The sequence below is a fragment of the Syngnathus floridae genome, chromosome 2 (genome assembly GCF_059516105.1).
Source record: "Syngnathus floridae isolate MCC-2025c chromosome 2, RoL_Sflo_1.0, whole genome shotgun sequence".
In the NCBI taxonomy this organism is placed as follows: Eukaryota; Metazoa; Chordata; class Actinopteri; order Syngnathiformes; family Syngnathidae; genus Syngnathus; species Syngnathus floridae.
Genome location: NC_142414.1, coordinates 10073517 through 10097854, shown reverse-complemented (window position 1 = coordinate 10097854; position 24338 = coordinate 10073517). Strand labels below are relative to the sequence as shown.

General features: G+C 41.3%; 1 protein-coding gene across 1 annotated transcript; it reads right to left on the bottom strand.

Annotated features, from left to right (window-relative positions):
- Nucleotides 1-1322: 1322 nt before the first annotated feature.
- On the bottom strand, nucleotides 1323-16098 carry slitrk6 (SLIT and NTRK-like family, member 6). The gene is made up of 2 exons (XM_088369529.1): nucleotides 15674-16098; nucleotides 1323-5459 (listed from the first exon to the last, which is right to left on the bottom strand). Exon 2 carries the CDS (start codon nucleotides 5442-5444, stop codon nucleotides 2916-2918), a length of 2529 nt encoding a protein of 842 aa, XP_088225655.1. The 5' UTR covers nucleotides 5445-5459; nucleotides 15674-16098; the 3' UTR covers nucleotides 1323-2915.
- Between the last annotated feature and the right edge of the window lie 8240 nt (nucleotides 16099-24338).

Genomic DNA, 24338 nt, shown 5'->3' with positions numbered 1-24338 from the left:
TCATACCTCCACTGAAGCGTGATGGATGCAGCATCATGCTTTGGGGCTGTTTTTCTTCAGCTGGAACTGGGACCTAATCATCATGGAAGAAAAAAATTGACCAAAATTCCCAGAATTTTATAACCATCTTCATCAATTCTACTTCAGTACAGAAATACAGCCCACTTCTACTTTGTAATGAATCAGAAAATGGATCTTGTGTGCTTGTTGTAAGCCTTTTTTCTAAGTTAACTTCAGTCACACTTGAGTAAGAAAGGTTTTTTTTTGTTTTTTGTTTTTTTTCCCCAAATAAATCACATGCGTGTAATTAAAGTGAACAGAAAATTGGGGTGCAGTTATTGCTTTGACATGTTGCCTTATCAGCACTAGCTTTCCATCAGGTAAGCTAAAAAGCAGAACTAAACCCTAATGGGCTGCCAGTTTTCATCAGTGATGTGGATATTTATGCTGTCAAATATTAAATCACATCATATTTTTGTGAGTCTATCTTAGATAGCACGAGGCCGCCTTTGCTCATTTACCACAAAAAAGGAAAATTGAAATATTAGACTGGTCAACACGTCTATATATATTTTTTTAAATCAGAGATGCGAGTCAACTTTTGTAGATTTCATATTTTCATAATAATTGTTATTATTATTATTGCTTGTAATACTTAATTGCAGAGTTGGTTAGCATATCCGCCTCACATTTCAGAACTGCAGGGTTCAATTCTGGCTCTGGCCTTCCTGTGTGGAGTCTGCATCACATTTTCTAAAACTAAATCCCACTTTAAGGCAAAGGGTTTACACAGCTTGATCTGCAAGGCCCAATAAGGATACAGTTGCACCACTATGGACTTATACCTCCAATTTCTCCCTTACATATGATTTAGTTTTTTCCCTACCACCTTACTGCACACTAGTCTAGTCATTTCTTAGCATTTGTGTGGCACAACAGTGTTGTCCGTAATGCACGTTATATCTATAAACAAACATCAATCCCGGGTATTGTATTGTATGGTGTTTGTATGCTGGTGATGTGTACGTATATGTTTGGATGTCCCCTGCTGTGAGGGTGCATGTGGTGCTCTCGCAAGGAGCTTCTGCACCATCAATTGTTGTAGAAATTGTGCTGGCTCGCTACAACCCCCCACAGCCATTGTTGTGTGATTAAGGACTAGATTTGAGCCATTGCACAGAAAGCAGGGCTACAATAAGAGGGAAATAAAATTATTGTCTGCACAAGGATGAGCCTGTATTGTACAAAGCTGATTGGGGTGGGGTGCATGGGGACCAAGGACAGATAGACGGAGATGGCCATTCTCAATACTTCAACTCGCATTAACTTGTTCATATTTATGTTGTACTCTTTATTTTCTCTGTTCATTAGTTACAACTTTGTTTTATGGTCTGTACAGCACTGAAGGCACACAAAACCAAAATATAGAATGCAACATGACTATGTACAGGATGAAGAGAATAAATAATGAAATCAAGTTAGGTTAAAAAAAAGAAGCTACAGCGTGTGTGCTTACATGGAGTCCTGAATAAAGTCAGTCGCTGAAAGTCTTGCTTAGAGTCACAGAAGAGAGTCGCAAAAGGGAGATGTGTTTTTATGCAACATTCCAAACCAGTCCAGTTTGCGACATATGTTCAGATCATACAAATTTGAGCAGTTTGTATATTTGGCGTAGGAAGAAACACAATACAGCAGGACTCAGTTGATTGTCATGCACCTTCTTGTGGCATCTGATTAGTGCAATGCATCTTACAAGACGATAGTACTGTGTAAGAAACAGTATTTCTAAAGCTTGGTTATGATTGATGCATTTGCACGTCCGCGCGGAAAAAAAAGTTGACGTCAACCACACCGCCTCGCACGTCCACATGGGCCAAATCTCTACATCGCGTACCTGCCGAGATTTCTAAACTACAAGTAAACTCTCGTGAGGAAAAAAAAATGTTGTAGCTCTAGTAAACAACAGTGTTTTCTACTGCCCAATTCTTTGCTTTTTATTTATTGATGTTAAATGCATGCTGACTGTTCAACCCAAACTGTTGTTAACTATTTTTTATTGAATTAAAAAAATAATCATTTATTACTTCTACTTTGGTGATGTGTTTTTCATATGCAGATGACGCTCTTCACTGCTTCCTATTGTCTCGAAGAATATCGACTAGCAAGCCAGGCAGATTATGAAAGGCTGTTAAAGTGGTGCCAGCCAGACTCCGCATGTCTCATTTCCGTGCGGAATGTACTTGCGTCAAGCATAAACAAAGCTTTAGTGCTCTTTTTGTGCATTTAACAATGTGAGCTATCACACATTTGTATAAAAATAAATAAATATTCTGTGATACTTGTTCAGTGTATAGGACAGGAGAGCAGACAAGAAAAAACACTGTACCCAGGCTTCAGTATTTCGGATGTACAGTTATTATGTTTCTGACCCGAAAACCCCACCACACCCCCTGGCCCACAGCACAATGAGCATTCCGGTTCGAGCAATCCAGCTGGCTTATGTTGACAGAGGGTGTAATCAGGTCAGACCCGGAGTGAGGATAGAGTGATTAAACAGCAATTCTAGGTCAAGTGGTGATTCAAATTCACTGTATCCTAACATCTGCTTCATCCTGACGGGATGGGCAGGGGGTGGGAGATTGGGGTCCTCTGGAAAGCGGGTATACTGAACGGGTTATAAAAAAACATAGCCTATTTATGTAACATTTGGCGGAAAAAAGCACATCCTCAACTGGCTACATCACATGGCTGTCAATAGATAAAATATCTGCGCAGTTACATTCTGTGCTACAATTTGACAAAGTGACGTGTCCGTTACGGATATTTCACACTGTGGAAAGTAGAGGCGGGGAAAGAGGACAAGGCACTTGCTTCAAAACGTCACATGGGGTTTGTATTTGTGATGGAGCTCAATTTTATGCCGGTTGGTGCTCTACAATTTCCAGGTAGTCTGGCTCAGTATGTAAATTGGCTTTGAGTTCAAAGTACTCATTCTTAGTTTGCTCGAGCATAACCTTGCGCGGCCTGGAGTACATGATTGTCTCCATTAACTTTAACTCCTGCTGGTGCCCTGGGACCTGTCTTTCTACAGCAGGCTGAAGATGGGCCATGTTTTTTCGAAGGTATTCGGTTATTCCAAGCTGCTGCAAGTCTTTCTCTCGCTCCAAGATATTCCTATACAAGGAGTTGGGGTCTCCAAGCGTAACAAACTCGCCCGGGCATTCCCCTGCCATGGGTTTGAACTTGGAGCTCGGGTTTCCTGTAAGTGGGGAGGTGTTCTCTTTCTCCATGATACTTCGGCAGACATGATTCTTGGAGCTGGATTGGTCCAGGCCATAATCCAGATCGGTATCGTGATCTTTGTGCTGAGAGCAGTAGGTGGGGTTGCGACATATCTGCACAATGGGACTGTGCGATCTCTCTTCGTACAGTGAGGCGGACCCAGGTCTTTGTGTCAGAGTATGGTGTGTTGTTTTCTGCCCATACATGCTATAATGTAAATGGATTGGGCTGCTGCTGCTGTTTTCTCTTGGATGATCTCCTGCTACTTTTCTTTTTGCTCTGCGGCGGCGCCTGTGCACCATAAACACAACCAGCCCGGCTGAGCAGAATATAATCATCAGGACCAAAACAAGAAGGCTAAGGATGAGCACAGAGAGTGGGACGGTGTCTGTGAGGGAGTTGAGCAAGCCTCTTCCAGTGCCATCGGGGCCCAGCGTGGCGGTCACGCTTTCCTCTCCATCTGGAACCAAAGACTGGGTATCCAAACCGGTGCATAGCACATTGTGACGAAGGCTTCGCAGATCAGCCTGCATCACTTTCTTTGGGGTGTGGCATAAAATGGAGCCCACTACTGTGTCTTTTCTCAGTTTTTCCACCCACTGTTTCAGGCTAAACAAGTCACAGCTGCAGTCCCAAGGGTTGTCCTCTAAATAAATCTGCTCTAATGAGTCTAGTTGATCAAGCACATTGCTCACTGGCAGGTGCATAAACAGATTTTTCCTCAGATTCAATTTAGTGAGGGGTGCATTGCGAAATATCTGTGGAGGAAGAGAGCTGAGCAGGTTGTTGTTTAATGACAACAGATTAAGGTTTGGCAGGGGATTAAATGTGCCCGGAGCAATGTCCTTGATAAGGTTATATTCCAGATACAAATACTCTAGATTGTGGAGACCCACAAACATGGTGGAATGCAGTTTGTCAATTCGGTTGCCATTCAAATGCAGTTTTTTCAAACTGTTCAAGCTAAGGAAAGTCTCATTGTCAATGTAATCAATTCTATTGTTTGCCAGATTGAGCAATTCTAAGCCATCATGTGTGACAAAGTCATACCTGTAGAGTTTCTGAATCATATTTCCCGTCATGACCAATTTTGTCGGGCTTTGAGGAGGTACTCCGATATCTGACACCTTTTGAATTCCTCTGTCTTGACAATGCATCAAAAAACCCGCCACCGGGTAATTGTGACACGAACAATGCTCTACACAAGGACTACCCGGAATGTGAGATGGTGTGGGTTGCTTGGCGTCGTCTTTGGCGTCAGTCAACTTGGGAATCTGTGCTCCTTTGGATGACGGTGTAACAACCATATCCAGTGACTTAGAGGGCTCTTCTAAATTGATATCGGCGTGGGATGGACAGAGAACTTCTCGCTTGACTTTAGCTAAGATGCTCCCCTTGAAGTTGTGTGGTGTGCTGCAAACCACCTCCCCAATAGCAGACTGGCCCCTCATATTCTCCATCCAGATTTTTAAATGCAATATATCACAGTCACACACCCAGTCATTGTCCTCCAAGAGTAGTTCCATAATCCGGCCGATGTGCTCCAAAAACCCGACATAAGGCAGCGTCTGGAGTTTATTGCCTCGTAGGTCCAGGTGGGTGAGAGGCACAAAACGAAAAATGTTATTTGGTAAAAACTCAATGGAATTATCATTAAGGATTAGGACCTTGAGGCGGATAAGTTTGTTGAAGGCCCCTGGTTCAATGACTCGAATGAAATTTGTGTCTGCTTGGAGAAACTCCAAATTCCCCAGGCCTTGAAAAGTGTCCTCTTTGAGAGTGACCAAGAAATTTCTGTTGATGTGGAGTTTTTTCAGTGAAGCAAGGGCACTGAAGACTCCGGGTTCCAGCTCTTGTATGCTATTACCGCCGACATGTAGAGAAAGGGCATTCTTGAGCACTTCCATTTCTTCTGCACGAAGCTCAACCAAGTCATTATTGTAAAGGTTCAAATGGAAGGGCACATTTGACAGAACATTTATTTGTGATATTGCGCTGATGTTTCTCTGCTCGCAGTTGATATAGAAGATACCGTCCTTTGTCTCACAAGAGCACAAGGAGTCACAAGACTCGCTAATGAAAGTCGACGGCTTCAAGGGATGGGAATCTTGAGATTGGGCCGCCCTTAAAATCAAGGTGACAAAAACGATGCAGGGCAACATGATGGTCTGTGATACCTGTAAAAACAAAAAGTGGATGGGAGCAGAGAGGAGAAAACAACATTAATAGGAAATAATTTCATGTTTTGGATACTAAAATGACAGTCAGTTGCAAGGTAAAATGTCTAAAACGGTGTACAATGGATATTTAGTGGCTAATGTGGACTCAATACACTTTAACAATTTACAGAAAAAAATATACAGCGAGTGCTGATTTCAAGGCTGACAGAAAACACAGATGGCATATTTTCCTGTGACTCACAGTGGGATAATGATAATGCTGCATTTGAAAATATGTCTCTCTTTTGACTCAGTGTTTAGCCCTGCCTATGCCATGCATCTATGTGACTCACAGAGCTACTTGATTCAAATGTCATCCCATGTTTACCTCAAGAACACATTTGTAGGAACATTTTAACCACTTATCACCCAGCAGGACTGAATGGATACCAACACAAACGATGGCATCTGAATTGGTGCGACATAAACAAAAGGTATCCATTAATCGGATTTAAGTTACAATAGAACAAAGGGTGAATACATCTTATTAAATGTCTGTGTTATATCTTGACCCATGAGTATATAACTATTATAGGAATGCATTCTTTAACAAAACTCAGCAGCCGGAATACTCCATGGCACAAGACTGTGTAAGGAAACCTATGACCCATTCATTAATACATTATTGTTTGTCCCTACTTCCTTAGTATTTGAAATTGCGAAGATGTGCGACTTGGTTAATGTCTGTGTGTGTAAGTCTTGAACATAATGTTATATTAAATTCAACAAAAATGCCTTACGCCAGTTTGTGTGTGTGTCTGTGTGTGTGTGCGTGCGTGCGTGTATGTGTGCGTGTGCTTAACATGAAAGACAAGCTTAATAGATAACAACACAAACCATCTTAGATATAAAAAAAATAAAAAATAAAAAAAACACGTGTACCATTGTCGTGGGGGTTTGCCGGGGGGACTTGAGGAACTTGTGATATATTATACAAATCTAACATGAACATTTTTTTTGATTATTTTACCCAGCCCAAATGCACTAAACATATTTACCTGAATGAAACCACTAAACTCATTAAAACACCCTTTGGGTAATATTGTGCCGGTTATTACTCTCTCGTCAACCAGTGGGACAACATCATTCAGTGGAAACAAAAGGAAGTTTCACAGTTTTCCGAGACCCACTTTTTAAAGTGGTCTCAGTTCACTTCAAAATGAACTCTGGTGCGGTTTGCGCCAGGTGCATAGATACGAATATGCAAATATGCAGAGTAGGAATGCAGCGTGTAGGACTCGCATGTTTTCCTCTGCTTTTGATCCAGACCAAACCAGCAGACCAAAGGACTTTTCTGGTCTGAATACACCCTTAAAAATACACTCTATAGTGGTGGCGGGAAGGAAGAATTGCGAAAAAGCAGGGGTTCACTATCCTTCAGCCTTGCCAGCATTTAGACACGGTATAAAGAGCTTCGCTTTCGCTTTCCTTGTTCGGCAGCTTTCTGCGTCTCACAATGCAAACATTCGTGCCACAATTGATGGAGTTCCAAGGTCACTTTCCAGACACAACTCAGACACTGAAGCGCTGCATGGAGGACTGTTATCAAGAGGATATTTTCAGATCAACATAAATGAAACACCAAGGCCCGGAAATCAAACAGGACTGTAATGTAGGCAGACAACTGAATAAATAACCTTGTCAGTCGGTTGCAGTTTAACTAAAACGATGAAACGTGTTTCACCACAGGGGTATGCAGAGTGTATGGGGGATTGGGTTGGGAGGGATTGGCCCACATAGACAATGGCTCCGGCATCCCCTTGAATGTGGGCATCAAGTTATCTTAAGTATTGTTAATCAGACATGCCTGACTTTCTCTACTGCACATGCGATAATGACACTGATACTGCCAAGGACGGAAGCAGTTCCTTAGTCAAAGGAATTATATTGTAATGTGTGTTATTACAATTATTATATTACAGACATGTGCAAGGTATATTCCAAAATCACAGGAAAGTGTTTTTATCAGTCCTAAAAATCCCAGAGGCTCTGAGAATATAAACAAGGAAGTAACCTGGACGTCCGGCACACCAAAAACACCTGTGGTGTGGAACAAACTAATAGGTCCTTAGTTTCAGGAGTTATGTCATTTAAAGTAAAAGCTTACTATATATACATTTTTAAAATAAATCATTAAATATCATATTGGAATGAAAGTACACATTTTCCACAACCCAATGTTCCGGTAAACATTTATACAAGATGTGCATTTTTATTTTTTTTGCCATATTTCTATGTATAATTGTCCATCCATCCATCCATCCATCCATCTTCTTCCGCTTATCCGGGGTCGGGTCGCGGGGGCAGCAGCTTTAGGAGGGACTCCCAGACTTCCCTCTCCCCAGCCACTTCATCCAGCTCATCCCGGGGGATCCCAAGGCGTTCCCAGGCCAGCTGAGAGACATAGTCTCTCCAGCGCGTCCTGGGTCGTCCCCGGGGTCTCCTACCGGTGGGACATGCCCGGAACACCTCCCCAGGGAGGCGTCCAGGAGGCATCCTGATAAGATGCCCGAGCCACCTCATCTGGCTCCTCTCAACGTGGAGGAGTAGCGACTCTACTCCGAGTCTCTCCCGGATGACCGAGCTTCTCACCCTATCTCTAAGGGAGAGCCCGGACATCCTGCGGAGAAAACTCATTTCGGCCGCTTGTATCCGAGATCTCGTTCTTTCGGTCACGACCCATAGCTCGTGACCATAGGTGAGGGTAGGAGCGTAAATCGACCGGTAAATTGAGAGCTTTGCCTTTTGGCTCAGCTCTCTCTTCACCACAACGGACCGGTACAGGGTCCGCATTACTGCCGACGCTGCACCGATCCGCCTGTCGATCTCACGCTCCATCCTCCCCTCACTCGTGAACAAGACTCCAAGATACTTGAACTCCTCCACTTGGGGCAGGATCTCATCCCCGATCCGGAGAGGGCATTCCACCCTTTTCCGATCGAGGACCATGGACTCGGATTTGGAGGTGCTGACCCTCATCCCGACCGCTTCACACTCGGCTGCGAATCGTTCCAGCGAGAGCTGGAGATCACGGCCTGAAGAAGCCAACAGCACCACGTCATCTGCAAAAAGCAGAGACGCGATGCTGAGGTCCCCAAACCGGACCCCCTCAACGCCTCGGCTGCGCCTAGAAATTCTGTCCATAAAAATTATGAACAGAATCGGTGACAAAGGGCAGCCTTGGCGGAGTCCAACCCTCACTGGGAACGAATCCGTCTTACTGCCGGAAATGCGGACCAGACTCTGGCATCGGTGGTACAGGGACCGAACCGCCCTTATCAGTTGGCTCGGCACCCCGTACTCCCGAAGCACCCTCCACAGAACCTCCCGAGGGACACGGTCGAACGCCTTCTCCAAGTCCACAAAACACATGTGGACTGGTTGGGCGAACTCCCATGCACCCTCGAGGTGGCTAATAAATGCCAGAATAGATGTTAAAAGACACAAAGAACAGAACTAATATAATCAATCTGTGACAAGTCAACACACCATCAAGCATTTTTTAACTCAAAATTTCCAGTTTTTCACCCATTTGTTTACGCTCGCAGCAGTATCACATGCTGATGGTACAAATGGACATTTTACAAATTTTCCACTCCCCAGTCACACCAGTTTATATTTGCGTCTCTGTTGAACCACCCACTCTATTGTCGTTCCACTAGTGCCATGTTCTAGAACAGAATTCTTCGTTTGAAGCAAAAACCTAGTGACGTTAAAAGACAGATTCTTTGGCTTGGTATTTCAAAGTCAGTTTCATATAAAACCTAAGTAGGCAAGCTGTTGTTGCATATGCACACATAAAGAAAGTCAGTTTCATATAAAACCTAAGTAGGCAAGCTGTTGTTGCATATGCACACATAAAGAGAGTCTGACATCGAAGCAGTATGGCAATTTCCTTTTAATATTTTATCGGTGGTTCTCATACCCAAGATGTTCTTCTTAACTCAAAATAAAAACCAGACTATCATACAGCAAAATCAGATGGTGAATATTGTTAGCAGAAGCCAAATATAGAAGAACATTAGTTTCACATGTATTTGTACCTGCATTTTAAACAGACTGTCATGGTTCTTTGTCTCGTCAAGAAGCTCAAAGTTGCATGGCACACGTCACAAGAGCGTGAGATAAAACATCTTTCAGCAGTAGTCTCCCTGCTCTACATACACCATTCAAATATGCATAGCTTTGCAGTCCGGACTGTTTTAATTTCTGGTGCCGCTAAAGCCCATTGAGAGGTTCCCACATGCACATTTGCAAAGCCACTTCATGCTTTATCGTTCTGACCATTATGACAACTCAGAATTAATTTTTGACTCCTATTTGCTTGTTGAAGCATTCTGCGAACATTGTGAAACCTCATCCTAAGACAAACATTAGTGTAGTTCTGACGTTGACAAACCTCTGCAATGCACAACTGCTCATTGTTACATTGAAAAGGGGGCACCGCCAAGCATGTGATTTTTACTGACAGAGTTTTCCGTTTAATTTGTGTGCCTCGTGAACAGAATGCCCCACGTGTTAGTGTTATTTTTATCGTTAGTCTCACACTTTGCAGGGAATCAACTCAATACATGAATCAGAATATAGAGAGTGCAGAGTTGTAAGCATATAATTAGAATTGGCATCATGCAGTGTTCCACTCAGCAGTTATTATTGGAATACAATAAAATTCAGCAAACTGTGAAGCCCAATTCCGGTTCCCAATTTTAGTTGGTCTGTGAGCCACAATCTTTGGATTTTGAATCATAATGTCAATCAAAACAACTGTCTGTATACATTTTGAGAACAAAGTATAGTCATGACTCTGGAATTTGCTTGTTTTATAGGTCATCATCAAAATCTGCAGTTATTTCTTCACATTTTATTCATGGGCTTCACCCTCATTAACACGTTACAATATCTGCATTCATGGTGATTTATTGTGACAGCAGCAATGCTGAGGAAGTACACTTTTTTTTACAAAAGTTTCAAAATAGAATGGACCTTCGAAGTAGGATCAACAAAAAAGAGCTGAAAAACGGTGCAGAATTTTAAACACATGGGAATGATTTCATCCTGGGAAATTTCCTCATTCAATTACTGAGCGCCGCGTTTACATTTGCCTTTTGGTGGACTTTTGTTTCTAACTGAAATCATGCATGGAGAGCGTAATATTTCAAAAGGAGCGTCACGTTCCACCTCTCTGTGCAATATTCTACATGACGGTCTTAAAATTCCTTCAGGCTTCATCTGTTCTTCACTACTTGAATTGCTCGATTCAACATGGCAACCGCAGTCAGCGAGAAAGGCCACAGGGTCCTGGCAATGATCGTCTTATGATTTCCTCCATAAATAGGTGTTGCTGCTCTCTCAAACCTCTCTCAAACGAGGCGATACTTGCGCAGTAAGAGATTATAAAAGATTTTACTATATTATGATGACATAAGTATCGAAATATGGGAACTTGGTGTGGCAGTAAAAACGTCAATTATATGAACCAGCTTCTACTCTCCTTTTTTTAGGTTGACGCTTCTGAAGTTCTTCCACTAAATTTATCCAACAGTGTTTGATTGACTTAATATAATCACAAGGTCGCTGTGATGATGGAACAAAAACAGGCCTGGTAGGAGTAAATTATTAAAATTGAGTGGTTTAGCACCACTTTTGATCAATAATTTACTCTGTGTGGAGACAGTTGACAATATTGTTGCTGTCCAATGACAAGCCTGTCTATCCCGTGTTTTTTTTTTTCTTCCAGGAGCAATAAAAACAAGACTGCAAAATATGTCAATAAAACACACCACAAACGACAAAGGGTCTGGTGCTATCAGGAATTTGAGGCACAGTGAAAAAATATCACTTTGGAGCCCCTCCTCTTCAATATTGAAGATAGTCTTAGACTCCCACTCTGATTGCATTTTGTGATGTTTAAGTTGGCTCAGGTAGATAATTTAGTTCCTCCTTGACCAAAAACAGTTTGTTTATTCTACATTTTCATGATTCATGCATGTCAGATGAGTTATGACACAATGAATAAAACAAATACTGCAGGTTTCTTGGAAAACATCCATTAAGGGTGTGAAACTGACTAAATGAAAATATGCAATATAATATTGCAGTATGCAACATAATAATCATGCCCAACCGTGCATATATTCAACACAAGTTATGGTGGTCAGTATCAGTCTCTGCCCTTGTAGTGACAAAAGCAACAGCAGCAGCAGTAGCAGCTTTAATACAGGTTAGGAATAGCACTGTTCACGGTATGTTTACTCCCCTCAGGCATTGCATGAATTAACAAAATGACGAGACTCTGTTGGCCTGCACTGTCTACCCAAAGAACAGTGTTGGAAAAACAATTCAGTAAGATTGTAAGTTAAAAAGCTCTTCAGCATGTTCTAGCATGTCAAAAAAACAAAGTCAAGACATGAAATCAAAACTCTCAATGCTGTCATGATCTGTTTTTGGATGGCTTTAAATGTGAGGCTGCATTTATTGAACAGTCACAAGCTAAAATAATGCTTAATCATCTAATCAACCTCTCTACAAACCACAAACACAATTACTTGGAACTAACTGGATTCTTCAGCTGCTGAAAAATAATAATTGAATATAATGAAATGGTTGTTACGTGACTGCAACCATCCATTGTGACAGCCAAAGCAAAGAATCCTCTGCAAGCAACTTTTTTTTCTTTTTTTCTATCTGTGTTATTCATCTCTCTGGCGATTATACAGGCATGTGTCGCTGCAAAACAATTCCTGCCTGTAGAGCCGTCATCCTTCGACCGAGTCCCTCGGAGGTCAGAAGCCAATGGTCGCGTGTGGCCACTATTACATCAAGTCCAACTGCGTTTGCTCTCAGGCACAAACGAGAAGGGAGTCAAAGAGAGTGTAACTTGTTGCATGCAGCCAGGCGCGGTTTCATTTCAGTGACACACACAAACATCTCCTCTGCTTGACTGTGCAGAAATGTGACTGTATTTGTGTGCCTTTTTTATGCACACGTGCGCACTCTGGTCGCATGCAATTGCGCCGTGCAGTGATCCCGGGAGCCAATTACTGAGGAAGTGAGGGTCCCTTTTTCATCCGTAGTAATGGAAGTGATGTGGCTCACCCTGCAGGGTCAACACCACTACTATGCCCTCAAATGCGTAAGAGCAAGAGAGATTCACTCCAATGTAACCCTGATTTAATGATACTTCCTTCAACTAAGGAATATCCACTTTTCCTTTTGCCACAGCACATTTCGCGTGTTTCTTTCTTTGGCGACCACTGTTGCACCATTTGGTAACCCAATGTAAACCTCAGGGGCTGTTGTATAATCTTTTGTGGTTATTTGCTCATGGTAATATAACTAAGAGGTACTCCCCATACTCATTTAGTCTGGCTTCTTCCCACTTTCCAGAAACATGCCCGTTAGTGGTATTGAAAACACTAAATTGTCCATTGTTTATGTGTAAATGTGGGTGTGAATGTCAATATTGTGCCTGCGTTTGGCCTGCGTTTGGCCTGCGTTTGGCTGTGCGTACCCTGCCTCTCGCACAAAGTCGGATGGCATGAACTCCATTTCACACGCAACCCTAATAAGCATTACGGAAAGTGTATGGATAACTAGCATGGCAGAACCACAGATTTTTAGATTAATGGATGCTTAAATTTTGTTCCCTCAATTTATGAAAATATGAGTTTTTTATTGGCATTTATGCAGAAAGTAGAGACTCTTTTTAGATTAATGGATGCCTAAATTTTATTCCCCCAATTTATGAAAATATGAGTTTTTCAATGGCATTTATGCAGAAAGTAGAGAATCTGTAATGCCTAAACATCCATGAGGTGTGAAATTACTCATCCAAGTAATTTTATCAGATTTTTTTCCCCTGTATTGTGACATCACAAGTCAGCTAATCTACATAATACTGTTGACTCACAATATTTCTTCACTCACACTTTTTGCTTCTTTTCTTTCCAGACTACATGGAAACACATAATCACTATTGGTATAATGGTGGTGGCGACTCCACTGTCCCAGCTCCATCTACCTGAGTTCGAAGTGGTGCCGCCAGTATGTCACTGGTTTAGGGGCACAAGTGGCCAAGTCACCAGTTTTGAAGGCTATGAGAAGTGAGGTTTTACTGACGTACACTCAGGCACGCGAAGCTAGCGTCCTTTACTTTGCGTTAGCTCGGTTGCTGTGGATTGCATTTGAACGTTTTACTCTACACCTCACAGTTAGAGTGCGGGTTCAATTCCACCTCTGGCCCTCCCTGTGTGGAGTTTGCATGTTCTCCCCGTGCCCGCGTGGGTTTTCTCCAGGCACTCTGGTTTCCTCCCACTTCCCAATATACATGTTTGGTAGGCCGATTGAGCACTCCAAATTGCCCCTAGGTGTGAGTGCGAGTGCAGATGGTTGTTCGTCTCTGCGTGCCCTGCGATTGGCTGGCAACCGGTTCAGGGTGTCCCCCGCCTACTGCCCGATGACCACTGGGATAGGCTCCAGCTCGCCCGCGACTACCGTGGGATAAAGCGGTAGAGAAAACGGATGGATGGATGGATGGATGATGATGCCTGGAGAGGCACAGAGCGATCACGTCATCATTTCTTTTTTGCCAACTCCATTACTCATGGACATCAGGCAAGAGCATAGGTTTTCAATGGAGGATATAAATAAGTAGGTTACCCACGAATTTCACACATTTAGCACATTGCGATGGCTGCAATGTCAAAGTGTCTTGTGATAGACAATCATGGGGAGAGATTGAAACGGTCGAAAGTGTGGTTACATTTCTCAAAGGTTGATGGTGACGATAAATGTTGCCAAACATGTTGCAATGAATCATTAAAAAAAGTGTGGAGAAACACAAGCAAGCTCAACGAACATCTAGAAAATTTGCATCCCAGCTCACATATGAGCTTTTTGCTGTCCAACTGCATGTTCTGTATTTCTGTACACTAAATAATTGTTTTTGTAATGTTAAACCTCAGAATTATGATTTATTCAACGTTTTTTTTTTCTGTAAGTTATTGCTTTATGTGTTTTTTTTATTAGATGTTGTGAGACAAGTTCATTTATCTGCATAAAAACAGTGTTGATATTTTCTTTCTTAATACAAATGTCGTTAAAGGAACTGATCAATAAGCAGTATTGCTAAGAGAAGTAGTATTGTTAAAATCTTAAGCATACCCATCCCTAATCGTGAGGTTCCTTAAAATGCCTGGGTCAAGATTGGTGCAAATTCTGAATTTGCAATTTAGATCCCTTCAATTTCTGTAACCGCATATCCATGTAAGAGTTAGAACCTATTTCAGTTTACTTCTAAACAAAAGGCACACAAAATCGCCAGATAACCATTCAGCCATCTAGTTTCTATAGCATTTATCCTTTCGGTTCAAATTTGCCCCAAAGTTTGCCAGTCAGTAACCAGCCACATGTAGGAAAACACACTTTTACACTCCATTTCACACTTAAGAATTTAGGGTTTTCAGTGAAACTATCAGGCATGTTCTTGGAAAGCAAGAGGAAGTCCCGGTATTTAACGAAAACCCACGCAAAAGCAGAGAGAACATACAAACTTTGCACAGGAAGGCTGGAGCTGAGATACAAACCCAGAACTTCAGAAATATATTGACCATGCTAAGCCAATAAACTAATACTGAAATTAAATAAGCACTAATGGCTGTGTTAATGCTTTGGATAATAAAATAGCCTAACAAATCCCAATCAAGCAATGTTCAAGAGTGTAGGACCCAGACATTGCATTTAATTTCTAAAAAAGAACAATTATGAAACTGGTGTCAAAAATGCTGGATGGACTCGGGTATTTTGAAAGTACAGTAGTCATTGATCCTGACTTTGGGCAGTGGGCGGGGTACACCCTAAAGCGTTTGTTCCTAACTAAACACCGTTGCTGCTTTCCGATTGGTTCTTTATACCGATTATAATGTACCTGGAAAACACCTGGTTCACTCAAACAACCTTCTGCAAACCTAACACGCCCATAATAAACAGTTCCGTGAGAAAATCAAATAAATAAATTTAGATACTGTGAGACTAATGGAAGTGAAAGGGCGCAGCATGAGTCTGGAGCGTGCCGCCGTCAATTGTGTCACGGGGCAAACATCCAGGTGGGCTCAAGGTTAGATGTCAAGTTCAAGCTATAATGTGGGAAAAAATGAACGACATTGAGTTCTTACCAATAAAAAGTGATGGTGAAAAAGCTATTCCAAATGACAGCGCGCGGTAGATTACTCCATCGGTGCGCAAGTCTCGCAGCGCCGAGGGTGAACTTCTTCCTCGAGAAAGAGTCAAGTCTCCGCTTGTCCCGGTCACTGACACGCTGTCACACGCGTGGAAAAAAAAAAAAAAAATCCTTTCCCCTCTGATACCGGCGAGATGAGCAACACTGGTCCTCCGCCACCTTCCCCAGAATGATTGGGTTTAAATTCCCAATTTAAAGGAATTGGGAAGAGGAAAAAAAAGTCGGGTGCCTTGCAATAAAACGTCAGATTTATTTGTTGTTTTTACTGCACAAGCAGACACCACAATAACAAAGGTGTGATCTGTAACCTTCTGTCCTCGCAGCGCCGTGCGTTGTAAAGCGTTAACAACTCTGCGACGCCTTGGCTCTTCTTAATTTGCATGATGTGGAGGTGCAATACAGCGAAAGGGGAGTTGGGTCAAGCTTAAAAGTAAAACGCAACTACACATCCGGAAAAGCTTGACAAAATAAGAGCGTCATCATATATGGAGCTTCATAACTGCGCCTTTTGTTTGGTATCTGAAGACATAGTTGTATTTTTAAATACAACGTAAAATTTGTAATATTGTATTGTATTGTAATAGATGGAAATAATAAATCATTGACACACACAAAAAATACATAAATGCACGTGTTTCAAAAGACTATTTCCGGTATTTAGCAGTCCAAATGTGTAGTCTAATAATACAGCAGGGAGCTGTTAGACTCAACTCCCTCTTGGAGTATTTTACAGAGGGGGGGAATGAATTGATGTGCTTTAAATAGATTGGCTGGAGCTCTATTCAAATGGTTGCTGTTATATAATAGACAGGTAGCAAATATTCTATAAATATATTCTATCATCCAGTGCAGGTTAACGAAAATGATGAGATAAAAGAAAAGTCTAGAATGCAGAAAAGGTTAATCAAGTGTGTGCATGCCTGTTTGTTCAGCTCGAATGGTATCTTTTGAGGCTGAGACAACCTTTGACCTCCCCATTGGTGCGTATGATACAATGCGATTATTCCAGCTCATGCCTCTATATGACAAACCTCAAATGATAAGTGATTCATCCCCCATCTAAATTCTCTGCAGCCTTTACAAGCTGATCGCTTTCAGATGAGCGGTGATGTGGCTTTACACAGCTTGGAGCCCAAGTGGGTTTGTCACCAGATTTAGGGTGAATTATAGTCCCATCTGGAGCATCAGCAAGTTCCTACAGAGCTTCACTCGTGACCCAGTCTGAGCATAGGATCAGAAAGTGAATAATTTTGGCAAATTAGAAGCTACAAGAAGCAGTTTCTCGACATTTGTTCAAATGCCAATGCCTCTGATGAAATTAAAATGTCTTTGCAGAGCTACTCTTTAAATAACCCGCAGACATGACTCTTTTAGAGTAAATATACTGTACCAGACTCGATCCTCTTAGTGGCGCCCAGTGAGAGAGAGCTCTTGAGCTTCGTCATTTCGTATGGTAATCAAACCAATAAAGCTATGTGCTCGTGGAGGATTTCATCAGGTCAGCAAGGTTGAGTGATGGTTTGAGCATACTAATAGTGCTGATATATTGTATGAATCTGTGCTCATTGTTTGATAATTGGGATATTTAGCAGAGGTATGATTTATGGTGCGTTACATAATTTTGAAGATATATTTTCATAATTGGGTGGTCCACTGGAGTTAATATGAGTGTGTCATAGCTAAATTAGTAGACTTTACAGTTTTACTTCAAATGCTTCAACACTGTACTAGTTTACCTTCGCAATCACTCATGCGTAAAACATGCGTATAATGCGTCTTATTGCTTACTTACAATCGATGAAGTCTTGCAATTGATTAAAAAAAAATAATGCAATGATTTTTGGGGGGCAAATCAAACGATGAACTTAAAACTTTGAATACAGTATTCATCGTCATAAAGTTATTATTTTGGGGGTTTGAAGTGTTAATTCCTACTGATCTATTTTCAGAATGCACAGCTTCAATTAGTTAAAAAAAAATGTCTGCACCAATTTTAATTGGGGGGTTTCTCAAACCAACACAACACCTGGGGTGCTGAAGGTTGAAGCTTGTCTTATGACTTGACAAGGCCAAGTTCTTTTAATGTCTCATTTGTGATGGCTGCAGTGGTTAATGTGTCATTGCCAGCATACAAGATTTCTTAGACAGCAACAACAATGGCAAAATGACTCGAAGATCTGAATTGGCAACGACTGGAATGAAAACTACTAAAACACATATGTTACAAAATTCAGTAAAGCAAGTTTCACACTGCTTTGGGCTGCGATGGTGATTTTGCTCCCTGCCAGAAAAGGCAACAATGTAAATAAACTCCACCACTGCTGCCAAGAACAGCAGTCAAATACACAGCATTAATTACCAAGTTTGAATCTTGTGGTCTTCCAAGCTACTGGTACACATGAAACTTGTTGAGGGTTATTTAAGCAGATACTCAACATTGGCTTCAACTGTATAAAACTGATTCCCAGTGCCAATGTTAGAAACAAACCCCGAGTCATTTGACAGAGGTAGAATGTTTGAGAAAAACACGGTGAATGGCTTGAACGGTTGATTTTCTTTTGAGGTGGTGTCGGAAGTCTCATATTCACAAGGGACTATATGTCTGATGTGTGAATTGTCAGGTTGAAAACAAGATGCTACGCAAGGTATAGTTCTCACAAAAGACTCCAATAGTAGTTTACTTGTCCTACATTCAAACATTTAAGAAAGTCTCTGCCAACATCAAACGGGTAGACAGCATTTTGAGGATAGCAGCAATGAAGAAGAATAACTGATTGACCCTTGAGCAAGGCATTGTTCCCCCACAGTCAAGACCTGGAGCACTGTCTGTGTGCCCCTTTTACTCTACATCTCCACTCCCATGCCTGCATGTGCGTGAGCTGAATCTGTGCAAAACAAAATGTAAAAGACAGTGTGAGTTGAATTCATTTGAATGTTCAGTTGTTATCATGAGCTGATGTTGCATTTTTAGCTGTGTTGTTTTGCTTACGCTTGACCTGTAGTCAGTTCAGTCCTGATTATCCTATCAAAATGTAGTTTGCAGCAAAGCTAAGCCCGTTTTTTCTGAGTACAGGAACGACACACTTATTAAAAACCTATGTGCAGGTTTATTTTTTATTATGCCAAGTTATCAAAATTCAGCCGACCAGCTAGGCCAAGTGAAAGACACTGCGAAGCCTGCTCCAAAGCCACACAACTCAAATGTTCTAAGAACTCCAATATGGCCAAACACCTTGCTAGCCTGCACAAATAATCAGAAGTGATTGTAAATGACATTTGCCTCACACCTCTGGGATTGGGGATTCCAATCTCACTTCTGGCCTTCCTTTGTGAAATTTGCATGATCTCCCAGTGGCCTGTGCTAGCATGGATTTTTTGTCAAGTTCCTCCCAAAATATGCACATTAGGTTTAATTGAAGACCAAATTTTTCATAGGTTTGAAAGTGAGCATGAATGATTGCAAGTGCCCTACAATTGACTTGCTTTCAGTCCAGTGTGTGAATCGTCTCTCACCCAAAGTCAACTGGGATTCGCAGCTCAAATGTAATTGGGGATAGCGGTACAGAAAATGGATGGATACAAATTTTGTTACAGCAATAGCTTTATTTTTTCTATTGGTGTGCGATACTGTGTGTGTGTGTGTATGTGTGTATGTGTGTGTGTGCATGTGCGTGTGTATGTGTATATATATATATATATATATATATATATATATATATATATATATATATATATATATATATATATATATATATATATATATATATATATGTGTGTGTGTGTGTGTGTGTGTGTGTGTGTGTGTGTGTAGATACAATGTATTATTTTATTCGTCTTTTAAGGTCACCCTTTAGTTTTAGCAAAACTCCTGCTCCGCATGTAATCTTGCCTTTGTTTGGACCCCAAGGCCTTGTCCTCTTCATTTTTTGCTCCTCATACAGAGCTGCATCCGCCACGCTCTTACTTTCCCTACCTCTGATGTCACTATAAGTCATCTTCATGGGAGCAGCTTAGTACCTAAGGAGCCAAAGGAGTAATACACAGCCTCGTGATGGGATGCACACGACAAGACAGCTATTGGTCGTCGACAAAATGCACTACTTCGTTTTCGTCATCTTTTTTTGCTCCTGTTTCAGAGTGCACATATGTAATGTTGAGGTCATTTCAGGTCATCCTTATACATGGGCAGAAAACATACATTATGATACATCTAAAACCCAATTTGGTGAGCCCTAGTCGAGAAGGTCATAATCTATTGAAATTAAGAAATTGTGTACGTTTTCATTAAAAGAAAGCATTATTATCTATATATGTTCATAGAGGGTGATATATGGGCGTCACACATCTGAGGTCCTGGGTTTAATTCAATCTTGGCTTGGGCCTTGAGAGGCGGTGTTGTGGTTTTCCTCTCGCATTCCAAAACATGAATGCTACGTAATTGAAGACTAATTTGTCCAACTCAGTTGTTTCGAACTTGGGTTCTTAAATTGGACAGTGATTTTAAATTGGACGGAAAAATTGGTGCTGTTGTTAAATCCAGCTTCTTCTTCCATCTTAGGCAGCTGGCTAAGGTAAAGCCCTTCCTTTCTCAACAGCAGGATTATTGTAATGAGTTTTATTTTGGAGTTAGCCAGTCCTCCATCAAGCATCTCCAGTTCGTCCAAAATGCTGCTGTTCGCCTCCTGACTTGTAATTGCTACTCTACTGTCCCTTCTCTGGCTCCCTGTATATTTTAGTGTTTTTTAAAATGTTGTCATGTTTTCAAATCTTTCTCTGAGCTTCAGCACCACTACGCAACTGCTTGGTGCCTTAGGTCAGCGGTGACAGTGGTCACAAATAAAGGTACTAAGATAATGCTCAGAGGGTATCGAGCTTCTTCAGTTGCCAGTCCCACTCTTTGGAAAATGGCTTTCCGCTAAATAGTAGGCAAGTCCCCTCACTGCCCATCTTAAAACCTAATCTTAAAACGCATTTGTATTATGTGGCTTTTTGCTCAGCACAAAATTTAGATTTGTTTTTTCTGTTGCTGTGTTCATTAAAAAAATATTCTTTTAACCGTTTGTTTTCATATGATTAAGTTTGCTCTATGTGCAGCACTTTGTATGCGGTTTGCTAATTAGTGCTGTATACAGTTCCTTTAAGATGAATACTTTCTTTTCCCTAAACTTCGTTTGTGCCCGATTCCCCTACTACCTCTGAGCCAGATCACTTTGTCCCAAAGTTTTTCTCTGATTTTTGAGTGCCCTTTCCTCAGCCTCATTTCTGCTTTGGTTTGCTCAGTTTCCTGTAGCAAGCCAACATTTCAATGTATTCTTTAACATGTAAAAACATGTCAGACGACTATTGCAGATTGTGATTAAATCAATAGTTTGTGCCAAAGCACAAGTACACAATCCCAGTCTTCTGATAAAACACTCTGAAATACACAACGGGGGCTCATCATGTCCCCCAAAATACACTCAAATGTATGTGCCACATAGGGACAATTATTGTAATCTGAGGTAACCTTTTCCAGGACCGTATAGGGTTTGTCAATTTTAAAAGTGTCAAGGAGACAAAAACGTTAACTTTGAGGGTACTGCAGTAGAGACAGGCCATTAAGAGACAGGCCATTATACATCTACATGTACAAGAATTTTCAATGAAAAATCTTTTAAAAAATGAGGTCATCTAGCCTTCCATTTGTTGCAGAGACATTTAGACTCCAAAGGGTCACCCCTGACCGACATAGAGGGAGTATTCTTTGTCACTACACTGCAGCCTTTTTTGACAAACACGCTAGGAGGCGGCACTTTGAGATGAAGGAAGCATGCTAATTTCCCTTGCTGACTCACGTCCAGGCTTGTGTAGCTTCTTTTCCTGCCACACTCAGTCACCTGACAACTAAAGGTCTTATCACTGCTTGAAATACACATATCTTTGTGCACCATTTGAAAATGGAGGTCTCACTTTTTTTTACCCCCAAAGGGCACGTGTATGTGTGTGTGTGTGTGTGTGTGTGGGGGGGGGGGGTAATTCTAGCATGATGGCCAACCCATTTTCTCTGGCTCCCATCATAAGCCACGGCAGCCTCTGTTTGGGGAATTTTCAAAGTAAGAGGTTTGTATTCGACTATGTTGATCTAAAAAAACAACCAATTACAGCTTGTTATGGGATATGTTGATGTCTGCCTGTCAGCACAGGAGGAAGAAAAATTACATGACTATAGCAACACGCCATTCTGGTAGCATAGTGGAGGTAGTACTACAGCTTCCCCTGACATTCCCAAAACACACTTCTTATGTTAATTGAAGAATCTAAATTGATTATAAGTGGCTTGATTGAGAATCTTTGCTTTGCCAGTCCAAGGCATATCCTGCCTCAATAGAATCTCGAAAGACTCAAGATCCCATGTGACCCCGATGAGGAAAAAGCCTTATGTTACACACTTTTCCTAATTGCACGGAGTGAAACAAACTTCACAAGGCAGGATGATGTGAAACAAGTGCTTGTGGCTTCCATTAGTCAAGGGAATTGGCTGTAAGATAACCAAAACTATTTTGGATTGTGACAGAAGTGTTTGTGTTCAGTCATGGTTAATGACTGCTTCACAATGTCCACTAACACCCGTTTTCAACTTTGTCTTAGCTGCGTTGATTTTGAATGTTCTCCCCCAGACCCTTGTAAGTCATCAGCCTAGTTCTATGAGCCAAGGTGCTGAAAGTTTTAAAATTTGTGGGCACTTGAATGTGGAAAACAAATTTCACCCTGCGTTGTGCGTGTGACAAATGAAAGCCTCTAAATTTATTCCCCACATGTAAACTGCACACAAAAATGGTTTTGTTTTTTGGAGCTGTGGCTATGAAAGGATTTGAACATCAGGTGCCCTCATCCTTGTCGAAAGGGATTTGACCATCAGAGCCGCTAAACGTGTATGCCATGCTACATTTTCCACGGAGTCAGGAAACTCATCTGGCAAATGTATCACTCATGTTGCCTGAACTCCATTGATCCATTATAGAGCCTAAATCTTATTAGCCTTCTCTTCGTCACAGTGCCCTTCCCCTCTTCACCATGTCATTGCCCAATGTGAGTCATAAGTGTCATATGAACATTGCTGATAATGTGGCCCACGTCATTTTCCAGCCAGTGAACACCTGTCTACCTGTGTCCCTGGAGATGTGTTCATTTGACACCGTTTTGGGTCGTCCTCGAGAGACCCCTCATCTTAGCCCTCAACGCAACAAAAGAGGCCAATATCCTGATTGTTGTTCACTTCTAATTAAAGTCTAACACTGCTTTTGTGTCTCAAACAATGCACTTGGGAGGCACCTCTGCTTTTGTGTTGACTCTCTTTATTGACTGTTGATCTGAGTCACTTCCAGGTAACAGGAAATGGTGGCCTTGCATAGAAGGAAAAAAAAAATAGGTGACAGCTGGCAAACAGTAGAGCTCAAGTAGGAAAGAGGCCTCGGGGTGCGAGCCTTCCTATCGCATGGTCCATGACCCATTGCACTCTAATTTGGGTTTGATTGCACACTTGATGGTAGTGGTTCTCCATGTCAGACTTTTTCCCCACTGCCTCCTGTTTTGTGCTACAGCTTTTATTTTGTAGAATGAATGTTACATTACATTATAAATAATCCAAAACAAGAGAAAAACACCTGGTGGTGGGCAAAAAAAAAAAAGGAAATAGTTCAGGGAATAATAGGCTTAATTGTTGACAGTGAAACACAAAACACATTGTATTATATATAATATATGTTTTGCACATACAAAGAATATTATAATCCATGATTGGTTTCACTTTTACTTTTGTCTGTACATTAGGATGAGTTTTAAAAGGCCCTATGAGATTCACGGTTTGGAGAGGCTGTGCCATTGTAATTGTTAGTTTAGGACACCATCTAGTGGTCTTATAAATGTAAGAGCAGGGCAGTTTTCCAAAATATTACGTTTTTATACAATGTAGATCAATGAATAGGGGGGGGGTAATGTAAAATTATAATTGGACCATTTTCATGCATAAGTCTTTCATAATTTAATGTCTCACTGGTAGTGTAATGTTTCAATGTTGATAACCAGTATCCAGGATCTGTTCCAGCACAGTATCTGTTGGTGTGGATGTGAGTGTGAATGGTTGCTTGCTTCCATGTGAACATTTCTACTTCTAGTCTGCCTTCACTAACAGCCAGCTGTGATTGGCTTCGGCCCTGAATAGGATTAGTGGCATTCAAAATGGACGGATGGCACTATTGTTTTAAAAAAAAAAATGATGTATCTAGGTTGTTCCTTGGAAGGCACCAAGGAAAAATGCCATCAAGAATGCTGCTCATTTGTCCATGCATGCACTTGCCTTTTTTCTGGCATAAAGGCGAAAACTTAAGTCAGAGGCTTTCAACTGTTTTTGTCCAAGGGACCACCATTATAACCAAGACACAAGTTTGGGACCACTGCTTTGGCAGAATATCATTTTAATTTGCACCGAAGCAGGATAGACCTATACAGGCTATCTATTTGCATCTGTATGTCTATTTGGTAATCTCAGCTACATTTAACATAATTTGGATGTTTAAATAATTCACAAAAGCAGCAGGAAAATAAATCTAAAAGTATCCACC